This window comes from Peromyscus californicus, unplaced genomic scaffold, assembly GCF_007827085.1.
Source record: "Peromyscus californicus insignis strain IS unplaced genomic scaffold, ASM782708v3 Scaffold_7__1_contigs__length_154581171, whole genome shotgun sequence".
Lineage (NCBI taxonomy): Eukaryota > Metazoa > Chordata > Mammalia > Rodentia > Cricetidae > Peromyscus > Peromyscus californicus.
This window is the reverse complement of record NW_026294595.1, coordinates 8,206,574-8,234,447: the sequence shown is the minus strand read 5'-3', so window position 1 is coordinate 8,234,447 and position 27,874 is coordinate 8,206,574. Positions and strand designations below refer to the sequence as shown.

The 27,874-nt window shown below is 47.3% G+C and overlaps 1 protein-coding gene across 19 annotated transcripts in view; it reads right to left on the bottom strand.

The window, feature by feature from the left end:
* Fnbp1 (formin binding protein 1) overlaps window positions 1-18,476 on the bottom strand; it is a 129,135-nt gene extending 110,659 nt beyond the window's left edge. For 5 of the 19 annotated variants that reach the window (XM_052722719.1, XM_052722722.1, XM_052722730.1 and 2 more), the window contains exon 1: window positions 18,317-18,472. In XM_052722719.1, the coding sequence (XP_052578679.1) occupies window positions 18,317-18,340 (24 nt within the window). In that variant the 5' untranslated portion in view covers window positions 18,341-18,472. Of the gene's footprint in view, window positions 1-18,316 lie in introns of all 19 variants that reach the window. The other 14 variants (XM_052722720.1, XM_052722725.1, XM_052722737.1 and 11 more) reach the window with 7 other exon arrangements.
* Window positions 18,477-27,874: the final 9,398 nt, after the last annotated feature.

The following is a 27,874-nucleotide window of genomic DNA, read 5'->3' as shown; positions in this document are numbered from 1 at the left end:
CTAAGCTAAGGTCAAGCATTTGTGACATTAATAATAAGTCTCTGTGTCATGATTTGGGAGCTGGTTGGTGGCCCAAAAAGAAAGCCTGATACACATGACCAGGTCAAGGTATGGTTGAAGAGAAAGTTTTTATTGTAGATACGAGGGAAAGCACATCCAGATGCATCTGGAAGGACCCAGACTGAACATGGCTGGTAGAATGGACCAGGCCATGAGAGGAGGGGGTGGGGGCCAAGAGAGAGAGGAGCAAGCGGACCAAGAGGGCAAGAGAGAGCCAAGAGACCAAGAGAGTGTGTAGTCAAAATGGCTGAGTTACAGAGGAAGGAGAAGCTAGGGGAAGGAACTGAAGTCCAGGCCCTGAGAGGGAGGGGATTAGGGTAGGGGGCGGGGTAAGAAATGCTGGGTGGAGCCACAGGTACTGAGCATGCTGGGAGAGCTCTCAGATGGGCATCACTGGGCCCCATTGGACAGCTCCACAGCGGAAGGAACCGAGGCTGAAAGGCCTGTCCAAAATGACTCAGCAAGTCTGTACCTGGAGAGAAGCCACGAGACTTGGCTCCAGACCCATGCTGTTGAGCAAGACCACACACGGTCTGCAAAAAGCTTGTAATAACAACAACGACAACGGTAGTAACAACAATAATAATAATTACCTGGGTGTGGTGCTCCACACCTGCCATCCAACCACACAGGAGACTGAGACAGGAGGCCATGAGTTCAAGGCCAGCCTAGGGGGCATAGAAAGTTCCAGGCCAGTTTAACCTACAGAGTAAGACCTTGTCTCAAAACAACAACAAAACCCCACAAAATAATCAAAAACCAAAAACACACACAAAAAGAGGCCAGATGTGGTGGGGCACACCTTTAATCCCAGCCCAGGAGGCAGAGGCAGGTGGATGGATCTCTGAGTTCCAGGCCAGTCAGAGCTACACAACAGGCCTTGTCTCAAACAAAGGACAAGCAAGCCACCCAACCAAACAAAAGCAGTCCAAACCAGCCAAGCCAAAGCAGATGTCTTCCTTATAACCCTGCCTCAGAAGTCATGTGGCATTACTCCCACCACTTGTCCACATCCCAGGGGAGGAATATAAGGTCCTCTGCAGCCTGCAGGGGGGTGTGTGGGTGGGGGGGGTGGGGGTAGGTGGGGTGGGGTGGGTGGGTGTGCAGTAGGTCACATTGTAAGATGAGCCTGGGGGACAGAGATAGGGTTGTGAACATCTTTGCAAAGTAGAATCTGTTGGCCACATGAGGTGAGTTCTCTCAAAATCAGATTTATTTCACAATTTGTCAAGAGGAAAATGAAACAATATTAGATCAGTCACCAAGGTGAGAACTGGATGATTCTGAACTCCGTATGTCTGCAGCAGCAACACTCGGGCAGCTTACAAATGAGCAGTCTTTAATGGGCTTCGTGTGGATTTCTCCGGACATTTATTTTTCATTGCTACCCAAAGCCTAACGCTCAGCAAGGGCCGTTTTGTTTACTGTTCCCACTTCCGACTTACAAGGGCGGGGCTCCTGGAGCTTCAAGATGCACTCATCTGCAAGTCAACCCCCGACCTAAAACAGATCTCCCGTGGTGACACAGTAAGTCACACTCCGCAAACAGAGGGCACGGACACTGAAGGACAGCGACAGTTCACTGGGCCTGTGGAAAGCTTCAAAATCCCTGTTTTATGCTGGTCCCAGCTTCCGTCTCCAGCCTGGAGCTCTGCCCTGGCCTCCAGATGCAAATGTTTGTCCACTCAAGCTCTCAGATGCCAGACATCCACGGCTCTCTCGTCAGTCCCCTACTCTCTGTAGCACCTGCCATTCTGACAACCTGATAAATGAAGACCACACATCATCGAAGTGCCCAGTCGTCCGTCCCCCGTCCTTCCCTGCCCCGTCCCCCCCCCCCCTTTTCAGAAGACAATGCCCAGCCAGTGGGTGGCCAAGTATATTACTTAAATGATTCAAGAAATGAGAACTTGCTTAGGCACCTGAGCAAACTGAGGCACTATACTATGCCACAAGGAACAGAAACGACTTTACATATGGTTGTGGCGTTCCTCAGTGGCTGACTGGGAAGGATGCAGCTCTGCACATGTAATGGAAGATGCTTGGAAGGGTGCCGTGGGAGGAGCTCAAGCACGAGGCCACACCCACTCTCCAAAAAAAGAAAAAAAAAGGGAAATTAGCCCTAAGATATTTCTAAATTTTAAAAATTATTTTATTAGCCCTGCATTGTGGCACACACCTTTAATCCCAGCACTCGAGAGGCAGAGGCAGGTGGATCTCTGAGTTTGAGGCCAGCCTGGTCTACAGAGCCGAGTTCCAGGACAGCCAGGGCTACAGAGAACCCTGCATCGGAAAACGAATAAATAAGTAAACTATTATTTATTGTCATGTGTATGGGTGCTTTGCCTGCATGCATGTCTGTGAATGCCTGGTGCCCTCGGGTGCCCTGGAACCTGAGGTGCAGGCAGTGGTTAGCTGCCTGTGGACACTAGGAATTAAACCGAGGTCCTCCTCCAGAGAAGCCAGTGCTCTTAACTCCAGAGCCAACTCTCTGTTGCCCTTTGCAGATTTTTAACTTTGTTGAAAAGAACAGGCCAAGCAGCCAGGCATTGCAGCTTCCTCCTGTAATCTCAATATTTGGGAGGCCAAAGCAGGAGGACCCAGAGTTCAAGGCTAAGGAGGAAAAGGAGGGGTCGGGGGCTGGTGAGAAATCTTCTGGGGAACAAGTGTTTGCCACAGAGTCCGCTGACCGGAGCTTGGTTCCCAGTCTAATCACGGAGGGAGAGCTGACGCCCACAGGTTGTCCTCTGACCCCCATTCGCTAGCTGCCGCACACTCCCCTACCCCAGATAAAGTAAAGGTAATTTAAAGGAAAGAAAAAAAAAACCCTCAAATTTAACTCCCCCAAAACCAGAGCTGGCGAGATGGAGCACTGTGTAAAGTGTGTGCACCTGACTTCAATCCCCAGAACCCACAAGGTTGGGTGTGGTTGTTCATGGCCGCAGCTGCAGTGTTCCTGCTGAAGGATGGGGTGGAGACAGAAGTCCAGTGGCTCTCAGGCCAGCTAAAGGGTAACTAGAAACACACCCTGTCTCACACCAGGTGGAAGCTAAGGACCAACACTGGTGGTTGTCTTCTGACTTCATGCAAACGCAGCATCTCTCTCTCCACACTCTCAGGCACACAAATAAGCACATTAGCTGGGTGGGGGCACACACCTTTAATTCTAGCACTTGAGAGACAGAGCCAGGCAGATCTCTGTGAGTTCAAGGCCAGCCTGGTCTCCAGAGCGAGATCCAGGACAGCCAGGGCTACACAGAGAAATGCTGTCCCAAAAAAAAAAAAAAAAAAAAACAAACAAACAAAAAAAACGAACAAACAAAAAAAAAAAATCAAACTGGCTGTGGTTCCATATAACTTTTTTTTTTTTTTTTTTTTTTTTTTTTTTGGTTTTTCGAGACAGGGTTTCTCTGTGTAGCTTTGCGCCTTTCCTGGTACTCGCTTTGGAGACCAGGCTGGCCTCGAACTCACAGAGATCCACCTGGCTCTGCCTCCCGAGTGCTGGGATTAAAGGCGTGCGCCACCACCGCCCGGCTCCATATAACTTTTATTTCAGCACTCAGGAGGCAGAGGCAGGTGAATTTCTGAGTTTGAGGCCAGCCAAAGCTACAGTGAGATCTTGTCTCAAAAAACCAAAAATAAATAAATAAAATCTTTTTTTTTTTTTTTAAATAGGTCCATTGGTAGGGTTTTTTGGTTTGTTTTTTTTTTTTTTTTTTTTTCCATCGGTAGGTTCTTGACTCTGCTGCTATGGGAAATGCTGGAGCAGGTCAGATGGCGCGGATGACCGGACCTGATCTGGGAGATGCAGGATTGAACAGAGAGTAAATGAAGACGATCTGAGTGTGAGTGTAGCAGTCAGCCTGGGGGAGACTCATCTTGGAGCGTCTTCGGAAGAGGCTCTCCTCTCTCGCCCTCACCATCGAGAGCTCCACCTCCACCCACCCTCTCCACCCCTCACCCCACCCACGGACACGGGAGCCTCAGGCGTCCACAACTTGCTGTCACTGGCCATTAAGCTCATCCGATCCTGTTTGGACTTTATGCTCTCCAGGAAACTCAATATAGAATCTTGTTTTCCACATAGATTAGCCTCTGGGGAAGGAACGTACAGACCAGCCAATGAGAACTCCAGTCTCCATTTCTCATGAAGTTTCAAATTTGCATTCTGGGTTATTCATCAGTCCCTGGGAATTTGGTTAGTGTGAGTCACCTCCAGGCAAACTGAAAACACTAAAGTTGAGGAGCTGTTGCTGATAACCCTACCACGGTTTGTGTGAGCCGAACAGAAACAGAGGGCAAGGAAGAAGGGATGGCAGGTTCCATGTGAGTACTCGTGTATATGTGTGTGGTGTGTGCACACGTGTGTACACAGTGCATGTGAGTGGAGGCCAGAGATGTCCTATTCAATCACTCTTGACCTTAAGACAATGTCTCTCACTAAGCCTGCAGCTAGGCCGGTGGCCAGCACACCCCAGTGCTCTGACACCCAACCCTTAACCCTACACAACCACCACCGGCGGTTTTACGTGTCTTCCGGGGATGTGAACACGGGTCCTCATTGAGTTTTGTGCTCCACTGATGAGGAGAAAGACTAGGAGCCTGGCTTGCTGCCTGCAGCTGGAAGGTGTCTGACCTGGTCTGAAAGGGAAGCCAGTTCCACATGTGGCTTTGGCTGCCCCACTTTCTCAGGCCCCTCCTACAAGCCCTCACACACCTGACTCAACAGAGAGCTCTGTGTCTCTCACACTTCCGGTATCTTTTGTCTTCTGCTTCCTCTTCCTGGAAAGGTAGTTTGGTCTCCACCCCACCTGATCACACTTCCTTGACAACTGGCTACTCTTCAGCACTCCACCAGGATGTAACTCTTTCCCAACTGAGCTAAGCCCTCTCATTCTATTTTATGTGTGTGAGTGTGTTCCTGCAGGGGACAGAAGAGCCGCACACCATGAGTTCTGAGAACTAAAGCCAGGTCCTCAGAAAGAGCAGCAAGTGCTCTTAACTGCTGAGCCATCTCCCCAATCCTGCTGTCTCTGTCATTTCCTGCCTACCTTCTTATCACACCCTAAACCACTTGAAGGCCATGGGTTCTCTTCGTAGATGCTCAAAAAATATAAAGTGAGGTAAGTTGTACAAATACCACATTCGCTCACCACGGCTGCTTCTCTCAACTGGCATGCGGCCTGTTTAACTTCACTTGTTTCTAGTCCATGATGTTGTCACGTCATTATTTCCCACTGACATTTGCCCAGAGTAATAATGACAATTCAGAACATCACATGAGGCTGGGGGAGTGCCTCAGTGGGTATAAGTGCCTGCTGTGTGAGCATGAAGACAGAGTTTGAATCCCTGGTACCCACACAGAAGTCAGGCATGGCCAAAGGTGCCTATAACCCTGACATGGAGACAGGTCCTTGGGGGCTTGTCTGCTTTAAGAGGTGAGGTGTTTCAGATTTAATGAGACCCTGTGTCAGGGAAGAAGGAGGCAAGAAAATAAAGGAAGACACCAATGTCCTGCTCCCCCTCACCCACAATAAAAGGTAATTTACAAAAATTCAGAGCCATGGTAAATTTCTATTTACACACTCACAGACACTCAGGCAATCCAAAGTCTTTGTCTAAACACTTACAGGAATTTCCACATATCTCTTTCCTAAAGTAAATATTTTTTAAATCTAAGTTATCTTTGCTGAGAAGAAATTGATCCTGAGCTAAGCTTATATGCAGAATAATTTATTAGATGTCTCAAGTGGCAAATACCCAGCTTTGTGAGGGGAGAAAGAATGTAATTTAAGTATCTTTTTGAAAGTGGTAAAAATAGCCCACGAGAACTATTAACCTCTAGGCTATCTTAAAATTTTATATTTAGTAGACCCAAATATACAGTAAACTTTAAGATAGCGCTGTCTTGCTCAGGGTTTCTATTGCTGCAATGAATCGCCATGATGAAAAAGCAAGTTGGATAAGAAGAGGGTTTATTTGGCTTACAATTCCACATCACAGTTTATCACCAAAGGAAATCAGGACAGGAACTCAAGCAGGGCAGGAACCTGGAGGCAGGAGCTGATGCAGAGGCCATGGAGGGGTGCTGCTTACTGGTTTGTTCATCATGGCTTGCTCAGCCTGCTTCTTATAGAACCTAGGACCACCAGCCCAGGGATGGCACCACCCACCATGGGCTGGGCCCTCTCGCATGATCACTAATTGAGAAAAGACTTTACAGCTGGATCTCAAGGAGGGCATTTCCTCAGCTGAGGCTCCTTCCTCTGATGACTCTAGCTTGTGTCAAGCTGACTCACAAAACCAGACAGGGACAAGTGGGGTTTTTATTTATTTGTTTTATGTGTGTGTGCCTGAGTATTTGTGCACACCCATGAGTGCAGATGCCCAAAAAGCCAGAAGAGGGTTTGGATCCCCTGGAACTGGAGTTACAGGGGTTGCGAGCTGGGGTCCTGAAGATTGAATCCCAGTCCTCTGCAAGCCCAGCCGCTGCTCTTACCTGCTGAGCTCTCTGCAGGCCCGGGGCAGGTGTTTGGAGGGCCTTAGCTTCTTCTTTTTTTCCTTGGTTTTTCATGACAAGGTCTCTGCTTAGCCCTGGCTGTTCTGGAACTCACTCTGTAGACCAGGCTGGCCTTGAACTCAGAGATCCACCTGCCTCTGCCTCCTGAGTGCTGGGATTAAAGGGGTGTGCCACCCCTGCCCGGCTTCGTTTTATTTTTTTAAAGAAAAGGAAAATCACACTGTGGTATGGCCTTCTGGGAGCTAGACTGCTTCACAAAACAATGCCTTGCAGGCATTTTTCAAAGATCAGTTTGTTTTGGTGTTTTGTTTTTGGTTTTTCTTTGACGCTTGTTGGTTTTGGAGATGGGTTTTATGTTGAGGCTGGTATGTAGGTGAGAAGACCCTGAACTCCTGAGTCTCCTGACTCCACCTCCTACATGCTGGGACTCTGGATGTGACCCACCACCACACCCAGCCTAACATCACGTTGTTTTATTTTATTGTTAAAATCAATTTTATTGTTAGAATCAATTTTAAATCAAAGGACAAAGAGTGCGTGCGGAAACTGGGAGGCAGGGTGCCATGATGCCGAGCCTGTGCATTAGGAGAGTCCTTAGCTCATTCCCAAGGACCAGGACTTTTCTTCCCATAATCCTCCCCTTCGTTATAATTCCCACGGACTCACTGGCTCTCACCCAGCAGACTCACAGCACCTTCACACAAGCCCTCGTCCCCATGTCTCCCCAGAAAGGAAAGCATCACCACAACGCAGAGGTCAGGAACAAGGGACAGAGAGGACCCGCCCAGTGTCACCAGCCCACACACTCAGCAGTGCTGCTCTCTCAAGTGGAGGCCTACGTTCCATTTCTCCCCGGAGAAATGCCATCCCGTCTCAGGAGTCCGCACACAATTCGGCCTGTGCATAAGTAAATACAAGTCCAAGGGACCAGCTTCCTTTGAAGGTCCATGTTTTCTTTTACCACAGATACGAGAGGAAGCATTTGAAATCTTATACCTCCAGAACCAAAATTCTGAGGGACTAGGGTGGTGGCCCGGTAAGTAAAACCTGAGGACCCAAGTTCAAATTCCCCACAGAGAAAAAGTCAGTTGCGACTGTGGGCACCTGTAATCTTTGCACTGGGGAGGAGGCGTGAGAGGTGTGTCAGAGGCAGCTGACAGCCAGCCCACCCAGCAGAAACATCGAGCTGCAGGGGGAGCGAGAGACCTTGTCTCGGGGGAAAAAAACCAAAAAAGTCAAGGGTGACTGGGGAAGACAATAGGAAGCCAACCTCTGTCCTGCACATGTACACACATACACATCACACACACACACACACACACACACACACACACACACACACACTCCAGCATACCTAAATAAATAAATAACAAAACCTTTGAAAGCCTTACATATGATATCTAGAACACCCACAATTTAATTAAAAATACTTTTCAAACATACTTTGTTAGAAAAACAAACAAGCAAAAAACCAAAACCTTTCTACTATTCTGGCTAACACCCATATGAACTAATTTCTTTAAATTAGGGGATAAGAGTCTTTGGGGGATGGGCTGCTCAGGGGAAGACTTCTGTAGCATTCATGAGAACCTGGGTTCTGGGCATGCAAAGATGCTTAGCTGAGGGAGAGCTTAACTGCTCTTGCAGAAGAACCAGAATTAGTTCCTGGTACCTACACCACCCTGCTCACAACCACCTGCACCTCCTTGGGCACCAGCACACATGTAGTGCTCATGCATGCACATAAAATAGAAAAAAAAAATCAATCTTTAGGAAGAGAAAAACACCTGAGTTCTGGTCCCAGCACCAAAGACCAAACAAATAGAAACTGTTCAGTCAGAAGGACCCCTTGGCCTCACTCCCCCCATTCCAAGCCCCGCCCTTCTCAGAAAGCCTGACAAGCAGTGGCTCCTCCCTTAAAGCTGCTCAAGACCACACCTACAGGATATAGAAGCTCCATCCCTAGACCTGCCTCGGGATTTCTCCTCCCTCCCCATCTCATTTCTGGGGGCTTGAGCGTGGGGGGGGGAGATTTGCTCATTAAACCTGGACTTTTAATTTGGCTTGATCTGGTTTATTGCACTGGCAGAGAAACCCACAACCAGGGATCCAAAAATACCTATCACAAACAATGAGGGGAACCAGGAGTTGTGATACAGGCCTTTCATCCCAGCACTCCAGAGACAGAGGCTGGCTGATCTCTGTGAGTTCAAGGCCAGCCTGGTCTACAGAGCAAGTTTCAGGATAGCCAGGGCTACACAGAGAAACCCTGCCTTGGAAGAACAAAATGAGAAAAGAAAAGAAAAAAAAGAAAAATGAAGGAATTGCTGGACAAATGACAGCCGCCACCTTCATTCCCACCCACGTCTACCAGGTCTGCAGCCACAGCAGTCAGCCTAGCCACACTTTCTCAATAACAGTAGCATCAAACGTTTCATCAGGCAGGCCAGAGCCCCAGCCCAGCAATCCCAGCTGCATGAGAGACTGCAGCAGAAGAGTCAAATTCAAAACTAGTTTGGGCTACGGAGCTCACGGCCAGTCTAGACATCTTACTGAGACTCTAAAAAGAAAAAAAAATGGGAGGGGGTGGAGTTGGGCGGAAGGGGATTTTTTAAATATTTATTTTGATTTTATGTGTACAGATGTTTTGCTTGCATGTCTGTGCACCATGTACGAGGAGTGCCCTCAAAATCCAAAAGAGTACATTGGATTCTGCTGGAACAGGAGTCACAGGTGGCTGTGAGCCACCATGTTGAGGGCTGGGAATTGAACCCAGGTCCTCTGGAAAAACAGCTGTGATCTTAGCCTCTGAGCCATCTCCACAGCCCTTGGAAGAATAGCTAACAAACTCATGTCATGCCCTAGGTTCAACCCGTTACCAAAAACAACCAAGTTTTAGGGACCCAACCCTATACCGCCGACAGGGGAAGCAGGAGTGAGCGATGGGGACAGGGAACCACGGCTACTAATACAGAAACAAGCTTTGAACTAGGCCGGGCTGACTTCGTGCCAGGAAGAGAAACTTTCATTTACGTGGGAGCAGCACTCAGGGTGAGCCTGGGGAGTGGCTCCACCAGCCTGAGTCTCATCTAGAAACTGGAACTAACTAGCTCCTTAGGTTCAGCCAGGAGGAGCTTATCGCCCTGAATTAGGGCCACTAGCTACTTAGTGAATTCTAGCTCTCCTCTACTTCCATATTTTAATAGTGGGGAGAATATGGAGTCTGGGCATGGTTCCCCAGAAAGCCAGGGAGCAGGAAGTCATCATGGTGTTCAGGTGAGACTGTTGAGGACCCTGCAAGAATACACTGGGTATAAAGTGATTGTACACAAACATAGCAGAACCCAACCATTCTTGAGGCTGGGTGATGAGGACGGGGGGGGGGGGGGGGGGGGGGGGGGGGGGGGGTGTGTGTGTTATGACATATATATTTTTTCTACTTTAAGTTTATTTGAAATTTCCTATATTATTCAAGGCCAGCCTGGTCTACAGAGCAAGTTCCAGGACAGCTAGGGCTACACAAAGAAATCTTGTCTGAAAAAAAAAAAAAAGAAAATCCATATATTAAAACACTCAAATAAACAAAAGAGAAAAAAAACCAACAAAACAAAATGCTCAAACAGAAAAAATGAGTTTTTTGTTTGTCTTTCTGTGTGGCCCAGATAACCTCAAACTTGCAGAGATCCTCTTGTCTCCACTTCTAGAATGTTGGGGCTACAACTGCGAGCCACTATACCTGGCTTAACATTACTTCTTAGGCTTGGCGACATAGCTCCATGGGTAAGGGACTTGCCACCAAGTTTAGTGACCTGAGTTTGATCCCAGGAACCCGCACAGTGGAAGACGAGAACTGACCTCCACTGGTTGTCCTCTGATCTCCCTCCTGCCATGGTACATACGCACCCCACACAAATGTGTACAAAGTTAATAAATGAAAATGTTACACTCTATTTAAAGAAGGAAAACCACAAGGGCTGGTGCAGTAGAGAGCTTACCCAGTGTGTGAGAGGCCTGGGTTTGTCCTCAGGACTAAGTAAAGAAATAAACACTTCTGAGTACCACAGACCCAGGACCCTGAGAATGAACCCCTACTCACTACTCCGATCTTGGGTGAGCTGTTTACCCACGAGAGGCTCAATCTGCCGGATCATGGATTGTTACACTGGGATGACCCGTGTGAAGAGGTGCCAAAAACGGACTCTCTGCCGAGCAGCAGGGCATGTGATAAGCAGCCTCCCTGTCAAGGCCTTGATCACACGCCATCATCCCAAGCAAGGACTAGGCAAGACGAGAGTCACGGTCACGCTCTCCCTGGGGGCAGATGGTAGCCATTTCTGCTCCATGTGGGCTTCCCTGGATCTCCCAGATGGCTTGGCGGAGAGTGTGTGAGGTCTACAACGATCTGCCGGACCCCTCACTTTTCCTGTCATAGGGTGACCCCCCAGGAGGCCTTGCACATTCCCGAGAGCATCTTGGTATCTCCTCAAAAGCTGCCACAAGTGGTACCTGACCCACCTTGTCCTTATGAAGGAGAGCTGGATCATGGATGGGAAGTTCCCACAGCTCCTGGTCTTAGATGCCTTCAATGAATAGCAATCAAGACCACAGTAACTTGGGGTGAAGAGATGGCTGGGAGGTTAAGAGCACTGGCTCTTCTTCCAGAGGTCCTGAGTTCAATTCCCAGCAACCTCATGGTGTCTCACAACCATCTGTAATGAGATCTGGTGCCCTCTTCTGTCATGTAGACGTACATGCAGAACATTGTATACATAATAAATAAATAAATCTTAAAAAAGAGAAGACAAAACTCTTCAGCATCAGCTAAAGGGCAGTGCATGGGGTGTTACAGGCTTACAGGATTGAGGCAACTATATGGCAGTTTTAGAAAAGAAAGAAATATAAATGGAAGCGTGTACACTGGGAACTGCCGGTACCACTGGTCTAAGAAGTCATTCTGGGCTGGGGGTGTGGTTCAGTCAGCAGAGTGCTTGCCTAGCATGCATGAAGCCCAGGATTCCAACCCCAGTGCTGCATAAGAAGTTCAAGGTCACCCTCAGCTGCATTTCAAGTTCAGACCAGCTTGAGTTACATAAGGCCCTGTCTCAAAACACTAAAAAAAAAAAACCCAAAAAACAAAAAACCAACCAAACAAGCCAAGTGTGATGACATATGCCGTTAGTCCCCGAACTCAGAGGTAGGTGGATCTATGTGAGTTCGAGGCCAGCCTGGTCTATAGAGCCAGGTCAAGGACAGCTGGGGCTACATAGACCTTCTCTCAACCAAACCAAATCAACAACAACAAACAAACAAACACCCCAAAACCCCACCAAACGAACAAAAAAGAACACAATTCCAATTACTAAGACGGTATATCCGAACCAACTCCCCCTAATGTGATGTCACAGTTTCTCTTTTTCATTAATTGACTTGTGTGTAGGAGGCGCCTCTGCTGTTACAGTATGCTTGTGGAAGTCAGGGGCAACTTGCCAGAGTCAATTGAGTCTCTCCTCCTACCTGTGAGTTTGAGACTGAACCCGGCGCAGGCTTGGCAGCAAGTGCCCTCACTAGCCCAGGGTTACAGGGTTTTTTGTCTGTCTGAATTTTCCATGTTATGGGTATGGGTGCTTTGTTTGTGTCTATGTCTGTGCACTGCTTGCATGCTTGGTGAGCACAGAGGTGAGAAGAGGGCATCAGATCCCCTGGGACTGAAATTACAGATGATTGTGAGCCACCACGTGCGTGCTGAGGATTGAACCCAGGTCCGAGGTTACAGTTTTAATGTAAAAGATATTGCGCCCTTTGCAAGAAAAAGGGTGGATATTCTGCTGGATATGGTGGCTCACACTTGTAATCCCAGCACTTGAGAGGCTGTGGCAGGAGGGTTTCTGAGAGTTTGGAGAAAAGCTGGGGCTATATCTTGAGTTCTAGACCAGCCTGAGCTGTATAGTGTGAGACTCTGCTTTTAGGATTTAAAATCTTCTAACTATCACACTAGGAGCCTAGCTCATATGAAATCATGGTACTAAAACAGGAAACAAATATTTCCATATAAATTCCTGACGACTTCACGCCCACATTTTAAAATCTAATTAGATTAATATCCCAGGGCATCTGTGTATTCTTGGTAGTGTGCAATTTTTCAGTGTCAAAATAAAGCCTTATTTTTATGTGTGGGTGGTGCTAACAAAATAAGCGTGAGTGGTGCCCATAGGGAACACGGCACCAGGGCTGAGCTAGGAGTTGGGATGCCACACTGGACCTGTCCTTCAGAGGAACACTTTCTACGACTCACCAAAGCCAGGCGTGAGCTCCGGAGCATCCCACAGCCAGCACGGGCAGAGGCAGGGGTCTCAGAGAATGCTAGCCCAGACACAGCACAATCACATCTTCAGGACCAACGTACACACTGCACGGTGAGTTGACTGCACAGTCCTGGTCGGCCGTGCGCTGGCTTTGCGTCTCCTCACCAGAAGGGCTGAGTGCAAAGCCTGTCCCGAGGAAGGAACAGCAATGACTGAATTCAACTAGCCTTCAGAGGTCTCTCTTCCAAGGTCCTTCTGTTGCGCTCAGCATAACTGGGGACAACTGTCCATGCTGGTGGCTTTGCGGTGCTCATCCCAAACAGAAACCTCTGAAGGGTAAGGAAGAGCTGTGAACCGCTGTTAATGTTCTACCTACATTTAGAAGTCACTGGGCAGTAGAGTTCACGCCTCTCCCCAACCAGAAACTGTTAATCCTCAGTACTTCCGGTTGAAAAAGAATCGGTATCATCTAGTTTAACACCTTGACACATTATAAAGTGTCCTAATATAACTCAGCTTTCAGGCATGAGTGCTATGACCCACAGGGAAGAAGCTGCTTTTCAAAAACAATTTTTATATTTGTGTGCATGTGTGTTTGTGTGTGTGGTATGAGTGGAAGCATGTGCCAAAGCATGTGTGGGGAACGAAAGTGACAAAGTGGCCAGACTCTTCATTTAGGAGTGTGTTCAAAGGGCACAGAGGAGGTGACAATCTCTGCATTACCTGCTCACTTCTACTGGGAATCTCAAACTGTTCTAAAAAAGTTAACCTATTTTTTAAGGTGTCCAGGAATATATATGTATACACACACATATATACATACAATATAATAACACATATGCATGTTACACATAGTTTTATATATAATATATGTCAAATATATGCCAAAATGCAGGAAAGTATTGTGATTAGGTTGACCTGAGTTTTAAGAATCAAATTTTAAACCAAAAGTGGGGGAAGGGATTCACCCATTCATTTAATAAATATTTATTAAGCTCCTACATCAAGCCAGGCCTTGTTCCTAGAATAGTAGATGGAGCCCAGGGCCTAGTGCACACTGCACAAGCTCTCTACCTCTGAACCAAATCTGTAGCCTCTTGTACTGTTTATTTAGAGACAGGAATTTCACTGAGTTGCCCTGGAAGTGTTTTGAAGTACACCATACATTGATACCTCATTTCTGAGACAGGGTCTCACTATGTAGCTCTGGCTGGCCTGGAACTCAGAGATCCCCCTGCCTCTGCCTCCTGAGTGCTGGGATTAATGGAAAAGTCCTGAGCAACCATGCTCAGCTCACACTGCTGCCTCTTAAAAAGCATACGCCACCATCAACATTGGTGGCAGCATCCATATACGTGATATGCTGGACTCTATCTTAAAAACATAGCTAGAAAAAATACACATAATCTCTGAAGGTGGCTTCTTAGGATGCTAACCAGCATGTGCTTTTCAGGTTTCTCCATTTTCCTTTATTTATACCTGGCTAATTCATTCCTCATGAGCATCCTGAGCAAAGATTAAAGAGGGCAGACAGGATACTAGGAGAGGGCAAAACCTGGTCCTGTCACTGAGTCAGCTGCAAACTTGGAGTAAAGATGAAAGCTAAATTTTCCAATTTTTTTCATATATTTCATACTAACGAGAAAGCTTAAAAAAAAAATAGGTGAGCTGATGGCTTAGTAACCTGTCATTGCCTTCCAATAATTAGGAATAATAAGGAAAAGTCACCCTAATGACCCTGACGTGACGAGTTCTTGTCACTTCACCAGTGACCACAATGTCAACAAGCTGGGGCTGGGAAGATGGCTCACCATGTTACCATGAAGATCATGACCGCCGGTATCCACGTAAAAATACCCTGGCTGGGCGGTGGTGGTGCACACCTTTAATCCAAGCGCTCAGGAGGCAGAGAGTGCCAGGCAGGTCTCTGTGAGTTCAAGGCCAACCTAGTCTACAATGTAAGTTCCTGGACAGCCAGGGCTACACAGAGAAACCCTGTCTTGAAAATTCCCCCAAAGCAAATCAAACCAAACCTGCCATTTAAGGAGGCAGAGACAGGAGGATCTCTGTTAGTTTGAGGCCAGTTTATCTACACAGTGAGCTCCACGCCAGCAAGGGCTACCCAGTTAGACCCTATCTCAAACAAAACAAAACAAAAACCAAAACTAAAGTAAGTAACTAACATTTAAGACTGCCTTATGTACTCTGTCTTGTCCTCTCCCCACGCCAGCACCAGGGGCAGAACTCAGGGCTTCATGTTTGCTCTGCAAGCCCTCTCCCACTGAGCCATGTCTCCACCCCTTTCTGTGCTCTGAAATTATTGACATAGATTCCCACTTAAAGTTGCACAGGCAGGCCTTGAACTTTCAATCCTCCTGTCTCAGCCTCCCACTAGCTGGGATTACAGACCTGAACCAGCAGGCCTGGCTTTATTACACTCCTTTGATACAAAAATACAAGGACTAACATACACATACATGAATCTAACTAAGTTATAAACTATAATTTTTCAAAGCTCACCTAGACTGTGAATGCTTTCTGCCATAAACAGTTTTTAGAAGTGTTTCACTCCTTAACAAAGCAGGATGTGGCTTAAGCGTGGGCTTTTCATGTAGAATGAGTGTTCGAAGCCAGAAGCTTTTTAGGGCCCTGGAGGATTTTTACTAAAGTCTCAAGACTATACAGAATCTTAAGATCAGTGAAAGTCCATGAGAGCTGCAGCCACCTGCCACCAATCCCTCATGCCACCCAAAATGTGCTACTCCATCTAGAAGCATCATTCTGCCCAGTGAGGCTTTAGCACCCCATCATTATCTCATTACACATGAGCCAGGTCCCAAAGCCACCATGTAAGGAAAGCCCTTAATCAGGGCCTCAGCCTGGCTGCCAGGCGCACTGTACATCGCCAAGCTGCTGACCACTAGACACACAGACGGCTTCTTCAGCCCCAGTTCCCTTCCTTCCTCTGGGCTTTCTTTTCTTTCTTTCTTTCTTTCTTTCTTTCTTTCTTTCTTTCTTTCTTTCTTTCTCTTTTTTCCTTGAAAACTGCTAAAAAAAAATAATAATAAAAATTAGGGGGTTGGAGAAATGGCTCAGCCGTTAAGAGCACTGACTGCTCTTCCAGAGGTCCTGAGTTCAATTCCCAAAAACCACATGGTGGCGCACAGCCATCTATAGTGGGATCAGATGACCTCTTCTGGCATAAAATCGTCCATGCAGATAGCGCACTCATATACATAAAATAAATAAACAAATAAAAAAAACTGCTTAAAAAAAAAGCTAAGATAACTGATAGCTGACATGTTGGCCTTAAAACACAGATTTTGCACCGATTTTTCATGATAGTGTCCTAACATGCTAACCCATTCCCTCCATTAAACTATAAGCTATCCAAAGGCAAAAGCCTGCACTCAGCATGCTTTAAAAACAAAACAAAAAACAAAACCACCTTTTTTTCATTGCCATATACTTCGTATATAATATGACTGTCCAATTTGTTATTGGCCATAAGTAAACATATAAGTTTACCAAGTAAAATAAATCCAAATATTTCATATTTCTTCTATTAACAATATTTCTCAAGTGTTCTCTTTTTTGTCTCCACCTCTGGTACTGGGTTTGACCCCAGAACCTCATGCATGCCAGGCAAGTATTTTACCACAGAGTCACATCTCAGCAGGTCTTTGCTTTGCTTTTTCAGACAGGGGCTTGCCATGTAGTCCCAGCTGATCTGGGACTCACTGTGTACTCCAGGCTGGATGCAAACTCACAACAATCCTCCTGCCTCAGCCTCTCCAACCTTGGGATTACAGGGGTGAGCTGCCAGGGCTGCTCTTGTCTTTGACTTCCTGTCTTCCATTCTCAAAAGATAGGCAGGAAGCTCAGTCATGCTTCTTCCTCCAGCCACCTGCCCTCTAGATCACCCTGCTAGAACATTCTCCAACATAACTATGAAATGTCTTCTCTCTCAGTCACTCAGGAACCATTCCACTGTTTCAATAAGTTGAGGGGGAACACATGCCCAGACTTCAGTTCTGCTGCTTGATCATGACTTCTGATGTGCCCCCACCCCGACAACAAAAACAAAACAGAAAAACAACAACAACAAAAAAACCAAAACCAAACCAAACAAACAACAAAACCCCAAAACAAAACTGAGGGAAGTTTTGCCTAACCTAGGTTTGTACGAGTACTTCAAAATATGTGCTAATTTAATTTTTTCAAAGTGGGTATTTTGCACTCGTCACCGGACATTTTGACAGCTGAATGAATGGAAATTCTTTTGACAGAGGATGTTTATAGAATGAGTTCTCCTGATTTAAGGGCCAGTACTCCAAGGATTCTAGTATTAACAGAATACTTTAGTCTAAGAAATGGTTATGTAAAAAAACAATTAAAGCAAAAGAAAAAAATTAAGGAAGATGCCCTGCGTTTCTCTAATTGCCCTAACCTTGTTTTATTTTGACACGACATTTCTTGGCCTCATCTTGGAGGGCAACACCATCCCACACTTTCTCCTCCACACCCTTCATGGAATTCAGAAATGGAATTCAGAAAGGTAGTCAGCGGGCACTTTGGAATCCATCACTGAGAATGGCTGGTCATGGGCACATTTGGGCGCAATAACCGCGGTTTCGTCCCCACCTTCACCCAGGCCCCTGCACTGCCAGCCTGTGCCTAGCCTTTCCAGGTGCTGGAGTCCAGAGGAAGGCAGGGCAACAGGCCCTGTCCCTCGGTCAACAGCCTCCCTTCCCCAGAGATGGCCTGAGGGCTGCCCTGGCGTCCTCTGACCGCCCTCGGTGGGACCGTTTCCAGACGCCAAGCTGCTCTCTAACCCACCTGCACCCCAAAACGAAGGATCCTGCGAGGCCAACCCCTCTTAAAACCGTTTCCTCTGGGTAGCAGGACAGAAACAGGTTCCCGGCAACCGGCCCTTCATGGTATCCTATGATCTCCCCTACCGCTGTCCTCCTGCGGACCAAACGCCGCAGCCCCCCTCAAATTCAGAATCTGAGCTGTCCCTAAAGAATTACAAGTGTGCCCCAACGCTCCGGGTCTAAAGTCCTCACTTCCAGAGAGAAGACCTCATCCCTCGCTCGCGGCACCCCCAAACCCAAGACCCGAAACCGGGAGCCTGCCAGGCCGCCCCGCCCCCGGGAGCAGCGCGGGATCCGCCCGCACCCCAAAGCACAGATCTGCCCCAGAGCTCTGGCCAGGGGCGCGCGCAATTACGCAGCCCGGCACGGCGCGAGCCCCACGCCCCCGGGGATTGCCCGCAGGTCGCCGCTCCGGGAGCCGGGACCGAGCCCTGCGCCACCCCAAGGCCGCCGGGGCCACCCGATCCGCGTTCCCTCCTCGCTGGGCGACGACGCGCGCCGAGGCCCCTCGCCTCGCCTCCCGCCCAGGCCCGCCCGCGGCCCGGCCCCTCACTCACCCAAAGCTCGGTGCCCCAGCTCATGGTGCAGGGACCGGGAAGGGGCCCCCTACCCCCTTCGCCGGCGATCGCTGAGGCCCTGCGGACACTGTGAATGCGGAAAGCCCGCCGCCCGCCGTTTCCTCCGGCCCGCGCCTCCTCTAGCCCTGGCTCTCCACCTCTCGTCTCTCCGCGCGGAGCAAAATGGCCCGAGGAAGCAGCAGCGACCGCCGCAGCGCGCCCGCCCCGCACCGGAGCCGAGGGGCGGGGTGGGGCGGGACGAAAGGCGGGGCGGGGCGGGGCCGGGCTGACAGCTCGCGCGTACCGTCCCGCCCCCAGGCTCCCTTTGGCCGGGTTGCCTGGGGGTCCGGAAGGACGCGAGCCCCTCGGTACTTCTCCAAGTCGTCGGTTTTCGGCAGCCAGCGCGCCCTACGCTGTCGGGACCTGCGCTCACTGCCTGCAGACTGGCCGGCTCGTGATCACGACGCTCCATCTCGGTCTGCCCTCCACCCACCGCTCCCAGCACAGCTTTGCATTTCAGAACTTTCGCCCGGCGGCCACCGACGCCCACTTTAGAGGCTCCCGGAGCGGCTTCTCCTACCATCCAGCTACTGCGGAAGCCCAAGGAGCCTGTCAGCGTGCGTGCAAGTAGGGCCTGGAACCGTGACGTCCTGCACTGTGTACACAGGGACCGTGAGGCAAATAGAGACCAAGCAGATCCGAGAAACCAGAGAAGGAACTCGGGGATCAGCGCTCAAAGAATTATAATCTGTGGAACAAGCCCTTTCCTAATTGTTCGTCCAGGAATCTCAGCAGTGAAGTCCTGTTACTCCGCGGAAGGACAGCGGACTCTCTAGAGCCCCCTGAGAACTTGGAGGGTTCAAATCCAGCCTCCGAGCTCATTGGTCTTGGACGGATTTCACCTCTAGCAGGAGAGCCCCAGCTGTCAAAGGGAGGCAGTATCTGCCAGTCCCGCCCTAGTGGTGTGAACCAAGGAGGTAAACTGGCCAGTGGGTGGCTTGTACAGAATGGAGACCATCTCATTAACCCTTCCAAAGCTCCACAGAATGTCATTGCTCACAAGCTGTGAGAAATCTGGGGGCTTCCAACTGTTTCCACGACTTTTCTTTCTCTGAATGCTACTGCTGAGACCTTTCCTCCAGAGCCATGGCTTCAGGAACAGGTCCCTCCTCCTCCTCCTCCTCCTCTTCTTCTTCTTTTCTTCTAAATAATTTATTTATTCTTATTTTATGTACATTGGTGTTTTACCTAAATATATGTCTGGGGTGGGGGTCAGATCTTGGAGTTACAGACAGTTGTTAGCTGCCATGTGGGTGCTGGGAATTGAACCCAGGCCCTCTGGCAGAGCAGTTGGTGCTCCAACCACTGAGCCATCTCTCCAGCCCCACAGGTCCCTCTTCTAAATGGTTTCTCCACTTCCTGCTCTCTTTGACCTGTTCATCTTCCTTCAAGGAGTTAATTCTTCTTGAAGGGTGAATCTCAGCCCAGTGTGTGGTGGCCTATACTTGTAGTCTCAGCACTCCTGAGAAGGGACAGGAAGAGGCCAACCTGAGCCACATAGTAAGTACCAAGCAGGCTAACCTGGACATCCAAGTGAAACCTTGACTAAAATAAAAATAAAAATAAAAAGAGTGTGGTGTGAGGCAGAGACAGCTGGATCTTTTCTATGAGTTAAAGGCCTGGGTTACATAGTGAGTTCCAGGCCAAGGACTACAATAGTGAGACTCTGTCTCAAAAACAAAACAAACACAAAATAATAATAATTTGTTTAAAAAGTAAAAGGAAAGAAAGAAAAAGGAAGGAGGGGTGGAGCTGAGAACCTTGCCTCAAACCTCAGGACCTCCTACTTCCTTTGCTGGGTAGTTACATCTAAACTATCAAAACTGTTTCAGGCTCTTTTGTCGGTTACAAGCCCCTCCCCCATCCTTTGTGTCTGTTTAAATATTTTGTTTCCACATTTCCCAGGTCTGAGCACTCTTTACTCCCTAGACTGCCAGATACGTGAGAGTCAGGATGGCCAGGAGGCCACCTCCCTGCCAAGGCAGAGTAATGGCCAGGGTGCGTTGGAGGGCTTGGAAATGTAAACAATGTTAATTAACAATGCCACAGTGTTATTTTTTGGTTATGTTTCTTTTTTAATGTGTGCAGGTGTTTTATCTGCATGTATATCAGTGTAGCACACGTACGTTTGGTGCCCTTGGAGGCCAGTGAGGGTGTTGAGAATCAAACCTGTGCTCTTAGCCACACCGAGCTATCTGCCCAGCCCCAACAATGCCACGGGTTGTATTTGCTCAAAGCTGGAAATGGCCAGTTACTTAGCAAGATGCTGCCTGTGTTGTCGTCTACTCGGAAAAAATAGGCTAGCCAGGAGGTAGAGCAACCTGTGCCCTAAAGAGAAAGGAGCGGAAGGAACTTCAGAAGGGAGAGATGCCTGAAGACGGAACTTTTTATGTGAGTAAGCAGAAACTATTACAGGACCCTTGAAAGCCACAGAAGGTGCAGGAGCCAAGTTAACTGGGTACACTTGAAGTATCTTTCACTTTTTAAGTCTGGACAGCAACTGGAAAGTGCTTTGAGTCAAAAGCTTCAGAAAATGAAAGAGAAATGCAGTTCTCACCCTATGCAAATGCTAGGCTCACAAAGTTGTGGTCTTTGCCTTTGACTAATCTGATGGCATGGAAGGGGTTAATCCTAAAGGAAGGCATCTGAACAAACACAACACAGACCCTACTTGCATAGGTTTCTGTCTGGTTGGTTTGCTTTGTTTTTACATTTTATTATATTTATCTGTTCACTAGTATGTGTGGGGGCTTGCACATAGAGCACACAAGTAGAGGTCAGAGAACAACTTGTGGAAGTGGGTTTCTCCTTCTACCATGTGGTTCCCAGGGATTGATTGTCCGGTACTTCAGCCTCCTGGCAGGTCATCAGCCTTGATGGCAGGTGCCTTTACTGGCGGAGCTATCTTCTGAGCCCTTATTTTCTGAGACAAGATTTTATTCTGTAGCCCAGGCTGGCCCAGAACTTTGGTGGGTGATCCTCCTGCTTCCATAGGTATTTCTGAGCAGTCAGAGGCAAATCTAGCAGAGATTTGGACAGTCCTAACCCTGTATGGAATTCATGAGCATCTCACTTGAGGTTTATAGGGAGGTACCTGTTCAGTGGCAGATGGGTGTGTGGGTGGGGGGTATTCTGAAGCAGGTGGGGATCCCTCCCAGTGTCCAGTCCTTATTAGGTGTGTGCCTTCTGACCACTTACACCATCCGTGCTTCACAGACTCCCAGGAGGCTGAAGTACCGGACAAGCACGCACTTTAGTGTGGTTCAGACATGCAGAGCTCAGGGCGGGCAGCTGAAGAGCTTCCCTTCCCCAAACCTCAGTTTCCTCTCTAATGACCTAATGGCCTCTTCAAATGCTAAAAGAAAATATCTGCGAAGTGCTTAGCAAAGAGCACAAATACGAGTTTCCTTTCCTCTCCTCCTGTGTGCCACAGCAAGGAAGCAATGTCTTACAAACTGCTGCTATGGCTAGATTCTTAGGCCTGAATAGCAGGGCAAGATGACTGGTTGTCTATCACGAGAGTTTCCTAATGACATCCCAGCAACCCCCCCCTTACCTCCCCCCACCCCACCCCCGGCCACAATGGTTTCTATCTGAGTTTAGCTTAATTCACAATAGAGTTAAATTGCAATAAACTCCTATAAACTTTTATATTTTGTGATCTCTGGCTGGCTGGAACTCACAGAGATCTGCCTGCCTCTGCCTCCTGAGTGCTTAGAGGGGTATGCCATCAAGCCTGGCTTACTGTTTTTTTTTTTTTAAAGACAGGGTCTCATGTAGTCTAGGTGGACCTCAAATTCACTATGTAGCCAAGGCTGGCTTTGAAATGACCTGAGTACAAAGAATGCATTTAGTATTCCAAGAAACCAACAACGTTTGTTGAGTTATGGTAAACTGAGAACTGGCTGTACATACTCAGGACCCCAGGAAGCAGCTAAGAAGAAGAACTAGGAACAAGTTAAAACTAGGAACTTTCTAGCGAGTGCAATCTTAAAACTGCAAGTAGATTTCAATACCCTATGGCTGAGTTCTCTGAAGGTCTGTAAAGACTCCATAAGTCATGAAACACAGGCTGCCTGGAGCTGGACAGGTTGTAGACAGTGTCCCCAGGTTGACAAGTGGTTCTCAGATTTATTTCCATCACAACCTTCAGCCCTCAGAAGGTGTGTGAACGCCACTAGACCGACATCTTCCCAGTTGACAAAAAGATGCTCTCAAAGGTTTCTTTCCTCTCTGTGTCTGAAGAGATGCCCGAGATTCTCCACTGCAATCTGGAAGACATGGCCAATGGTGTTACCAGGCCGAGAAGCCTCTGGTTCCTTATGGTGTTAGCTTTGGGGTCTAAGAACTCTTCTGAAAAGACAACCCGTGGGACAGTTCAGCAGGTAAAGGAGCTGCCATCAAACCTGTCGACTTGAGTCCTATCCCGGTGACTATGGTGGAAAGTGGGAACAGACTTTTGAACATCACCCTCTGACCTCCACACATTCTCCATGGCATGTGCCCCTCCCCCAATACACACATAAATAAATGTAATACAAACTTTGGTACAAGGAAAACCAAATGGCAGTTATGTCTTATTTTCTCCAACAGTCCAAGCCCGGGCTCAATATAATCAATAGCATTGTATTCAAACTACAAGTTTGAACGCAAACCTGAGTTTCCTGCCAGTGGCAACCTTGAACTGATCCTGCAAACTGTAAAGGCTCCTGATTAAGATAGCAAGGCTCAGAGCCAGGGTTAGGAGCTCTGCCCTTCTTGACCTCAGGCTTTTCTAGTCAGTGCCTCGGTTTAATGCCCCCTGGAAAGTGCTGCCATGGGAGAAGCAGGCATAACTTGTTTTGTTACTCAACAAGATATGCTGGTTGCAGCATCCTGGTTACACAAATGTCCTTTTCTGGAAACTAGGCAGTCATGTGTTATACCTTTCTGGGACCCAGTGTTGGTAGAACATTCCACATTGACTTCTTGTAACAGGTTTTCAAAGACTTTGTCAGGGGTTTTTCATGCTCCTTCCTCTGGATTTCAAAATAACCACTGGAGTCCACAGAGTTCCCAAACACACAGAGACAGACATTCTCACAAACCACTGACCACATCTGATTGGTGTGGTCCTGTGGAGGGGTTGTCATAATTCCCAGGTTTAAAAATGAAGGAATCCTAAAGATTTAAGGTCTGGCTAAAGTTTTACCACAACAAGGCAAAATTCTTCTTTGGAATAGATATTTTACCACCACTAAGAGGAAATGAGGATACCTGGACATTCTGTTTTTAATATTAGTCAAATTTAAAGACATACCTTCTAAAAAGTGCTATTGAACTTTATTATTTATTGGTCTTTATTATTTTTACTTATGTGTGTATATGTATATGTGTGTGGCAGGGGTAGGGTGTCCATGGAGGCCAGAAGACATTGGATCCTCTGGAGCTGGAGTGACAGGTGGTTGTGAGCTGCCTGATGTGGGTACTCTGGGTGAGTAGCAAGTGCCCTTAACCACTGAGTCATTTCTCCAGCCCCACCTTATTATTATTGTGAGACAGGGTCTCACCTCGCAGCTCTGATGGTCCTGGAACTCACTATGTAGACCAGGCTGGCTTCAAACGCACAGAGATCCATTTGCCTCTGCCTGCCAAGTGCTAGGATTAAAGGCATGTGCCATCATGGCTGACTTTTATTTTTATTATTATTATATTTATGTGTATGTCTGCATGTATGTGTGTGTGCCAGGTACCCAGGGAGGCCAGAAGAGGTTATAAGTGGTTGTTAGTCACCATATAGGTTCTAGGAAACAAACTCCAGTTCTCTACAAGATCACTAAGTGCTCTTAAGTGCTGAGCTATCTCCCTAGCCCAGGTTATTATTATCAATTGGGCACTTGACTTTAAAAAGTGAAAAATATGCCGGGCGGTGGTGGCGCACGCCTTTAATCCCAGCATTCGGGAGGCAGAGCCAGGAGGATCTCTGTGAGTTCGAGGCCAGCCTGGGCTACCAAGTGAGTTCCAGGAAAAGGCGCAAAGCTACACAGAGAAACCCTGTCTCGAAAAACAAAAACAACAACAACAAAAAAAAAAAAAAGTGAAAAATAGGATGGGAATATAGCTCAGGAAATGAAGACTTGTCTAGCATGCATGAAGCCTCAGCACTACAACATCAAAAAGGAAAAACTCACTTAAAAATTCATGTGTTTACTTAACATTTTTAAAGTAAAATTCACTTAAGTAGAAATGGCTCAATAATTACGAGCATAAACTGCCCTTCCGGATGACCCAGTTTCAACTCCCAGCACCCACACGGTGGCCAACAACCATCTGTAACTCCAGCTTCAGAGGATCTGATGCTATCTTTTGGCCTCTGCGGGCTCCTGCATGCATATGGCATGTATACATATACACTCAGGCACACACACACACATATACATAAATAAATATTTAAAAATATTTCCTTAAGTGTCTTTAGTCTTTCTTCTTGCTTCCCTAAACAAAGTATCTGATTTTTCACATTCTTACTCTTTTTCATGTTTTGAATGTTCCAGTGTGGGGGACTGAACCCAAGACCTCATTCACACACATGCTAGGCTGATAAGGTACATCCCCAGCACGTGACTTCTACCTCAGACTTCTGTCCTGGGGTCACAGCTATGTTACCACGCCAGTTTGTTACCCTTTTTAAAATACGAAGTTACAAAAATCAGAGAGCTGAGGCTGGAGAGGCAGGTCAGCAGTTAGGGGTGTGGACCGCTCTATGGAGGACCTGAATTTGGTTCCCAGCACCCATCTCATGGGGCTCACTACCACTTTCCAGCTCCAGGGGTTCTAGAACCCTCTTTTGGCCTCCAGGAAATCTGCAATCGCATGCACTCCCCCCATTCACACACATACACAAAATAAAAATGGAATAATAACTCTTTTTAAAAAAATTACAAAGCTGTTCATAACAAGAAGCCCAGATCCACTTCTGTAGCAACTGAAGTTTCAGTCCTGGTTTTATAGATGCCTGCTAAAACTACCCAAAAAGCTGTGTGATCTTTGGAAAGTCACATAATGTTCTCTGGCACTGATTTCATACCTGTTAAAAAAAGTGGACAAATCTGGGTTACCTCCAGAGCCTTCCAGCCTAACACAGCATGCAAAGGCCTTTCTACAACACGCAGGACAGAGGGTTTTGCATGAGTGTGCTGGTGGGTCATTATACAGGAACAGACTGCCTCTGAATTAGTTAATCCAACCAAACTTCGTCTGAAAAAAGAAAATACACACCTTGTAAGACTTTCCTGATTTTAGATGGCATAACATACATACAGATCAAATAACTGATTAAGTTCACTCAGAAAACAATTTCTCATCTCTCCGAATGGAGCTGCAAAAGATTAATTCTAGAGTTTCCTGCTGGAGGTTCCATTATCTGTCAAGGGGGTGGGATTAGATGAAAATTCTGTTCAAACAAGGAAGACTGCATATTCAAAAGAGATGGCCCAAGACCCAAGGGAAGGGAATAAAGGTCAGCCACCAACTAGTAGTCACTGCCTTTCCCTCCCATGAAACTTAAAGGCATTTTTAAGATAAACTGCAACCTGTGCCTCCACCTACATGTTCTACTTTCGCCTTTGAAGAGGGTGCGGCTGAGTTGCACTGGATTTTAGTCAGGGGAAGGATTAGGAGATTTGTCAGTTTTGAAGATTGTGCACACACAGATGAAAACTGAGACCTTCTGGAGCCCCAGCTCACTTTCAGTTCTGCGCTTCTGTATTTTCCCAAGTGGTTTGTGATCTTTTTTTTATTAGACAGGGTAGTCCCAACCAACCAAGGGAATTTTTTTCTTCCTTTCTTTTCTTTTTTCTTCCTTTTCTTTTCTTTTTCTTTTTTTTTGAGATAGGGTTTCTCTGTGTATTCCTGGCTGGCCTTGAACTCAGAGATTCACCTGCCTCTGCCTCCAGAGTGCTGCGATCAAAGGTGTGGGCCACCACTGCCAGCTCCAAGTGAAATTTTTTTTTTCCCCGAGACAGGATTTCTCTGTGTTAACAGCCCTGGCTGTCCTGGAACTCGCTCTGTAGACCAGGCTGGCCTCGAACTCACATAGTTCCACCTGCCTCTGCCTCCTGAGTGTTGGTATTAAAGGCATGTGCCATCACTGCCTGGCCTCAAGTGAATTTCTTCAGTTGACTGTTTTGTGTTCAGCTGTACTTCCAGAGGACTGGAGATTGGGTTCCTAGCAAGCATACTGTAACTCCACACTGTGAGCACACTGTAGCTCCCAACCACCTGTAACTCCAGCTCCAGGGAATCTGATGCTCTCTTCTAGTCTCTTCAGCACATATACACACAGACACATAAATAAAAATAAACTAAATTATCTATATACCTATATGTAATTACATCTATAGATATATCATGTTGGGTTGGAAACATTGCTCTGTGGTTAAGAGCACTTACTACTCTTCCAGAGGACCCGAGTTCAGTTTCCAGCACCCATGATGTCAGGCAACTCACAACTGCACGTTAACTCCAGCTCCAGAGGATCTGACACTGTCTTCTAGTCCCCTCAGGTACCTGTACGTGGCACACACACACACACATACACACACACACACACACACACACACACACATACACACACACACACATACACACACACACACACACACCCATACACACACACACACACACACACACACACACACACAAATTACAAACAAACAAAACTTATATATCCCGTTCCTAATTCCAGTTAAAAGTTTTAGGAATCTGATTCTGTCACAGGAGTCAACACACCTGTACATTGGTGGTTGCCTAGTAGTGGAATTCCTAGTGGTTTTGTTTTTTTTGTTTGTTTGTTTTGTTTTGTTTTGTTTTGTTTTTTTGGTTTTTCGAGACAGGGTTTCTCTGTGTAGCTTTGCACCTTTCCTGGAACTCACTTGGTAGCCCAGGCTGGCCTCGAACTCACAGAGATCCGCCTGGCTCTGCCTCCCGAGTGCTGGGATTAAAGGCGTGCGCCACCACCGCCCGGCTCCTAGTGGTTTTTATTGTGTCCTGTTCTGTTTAAATGATCACACACACAGACACACCACACAAGCGCACTTGCATACATTACTTGTGTGTCCAGTTAAAAAAAGAATCTAACGCCTCGCAGTGGTGGCTCACGCCTTTAATCCCAGCACTCGGGAGGCAGAGGCAGGTGGATCACTCTAAGTTTGAGGCCAGTCTGGTCTACAAAGTGAGTTCTAGGACAACAAGAGCTGTTACACAGAGACACCTTGTTTCAAAAAACTGAAAAAATAAATAAATAAAAGAATTTAAAAACTAAACAAACTTGACTATCAGCAATTTTAATATACTTGTTTCCTGTAACTCCTTGATAAACAATGGTATCAGGGGCCTACTACCAAGTCCTCAACTGCCAAGGACCAGAAGCAAAGTCTCTACAGGGACTACAATAGAAGACATTAAGGCTCAGACTCTAGAGGTGGCATGAAATCACATGAGGCAAAATGATGTATCACT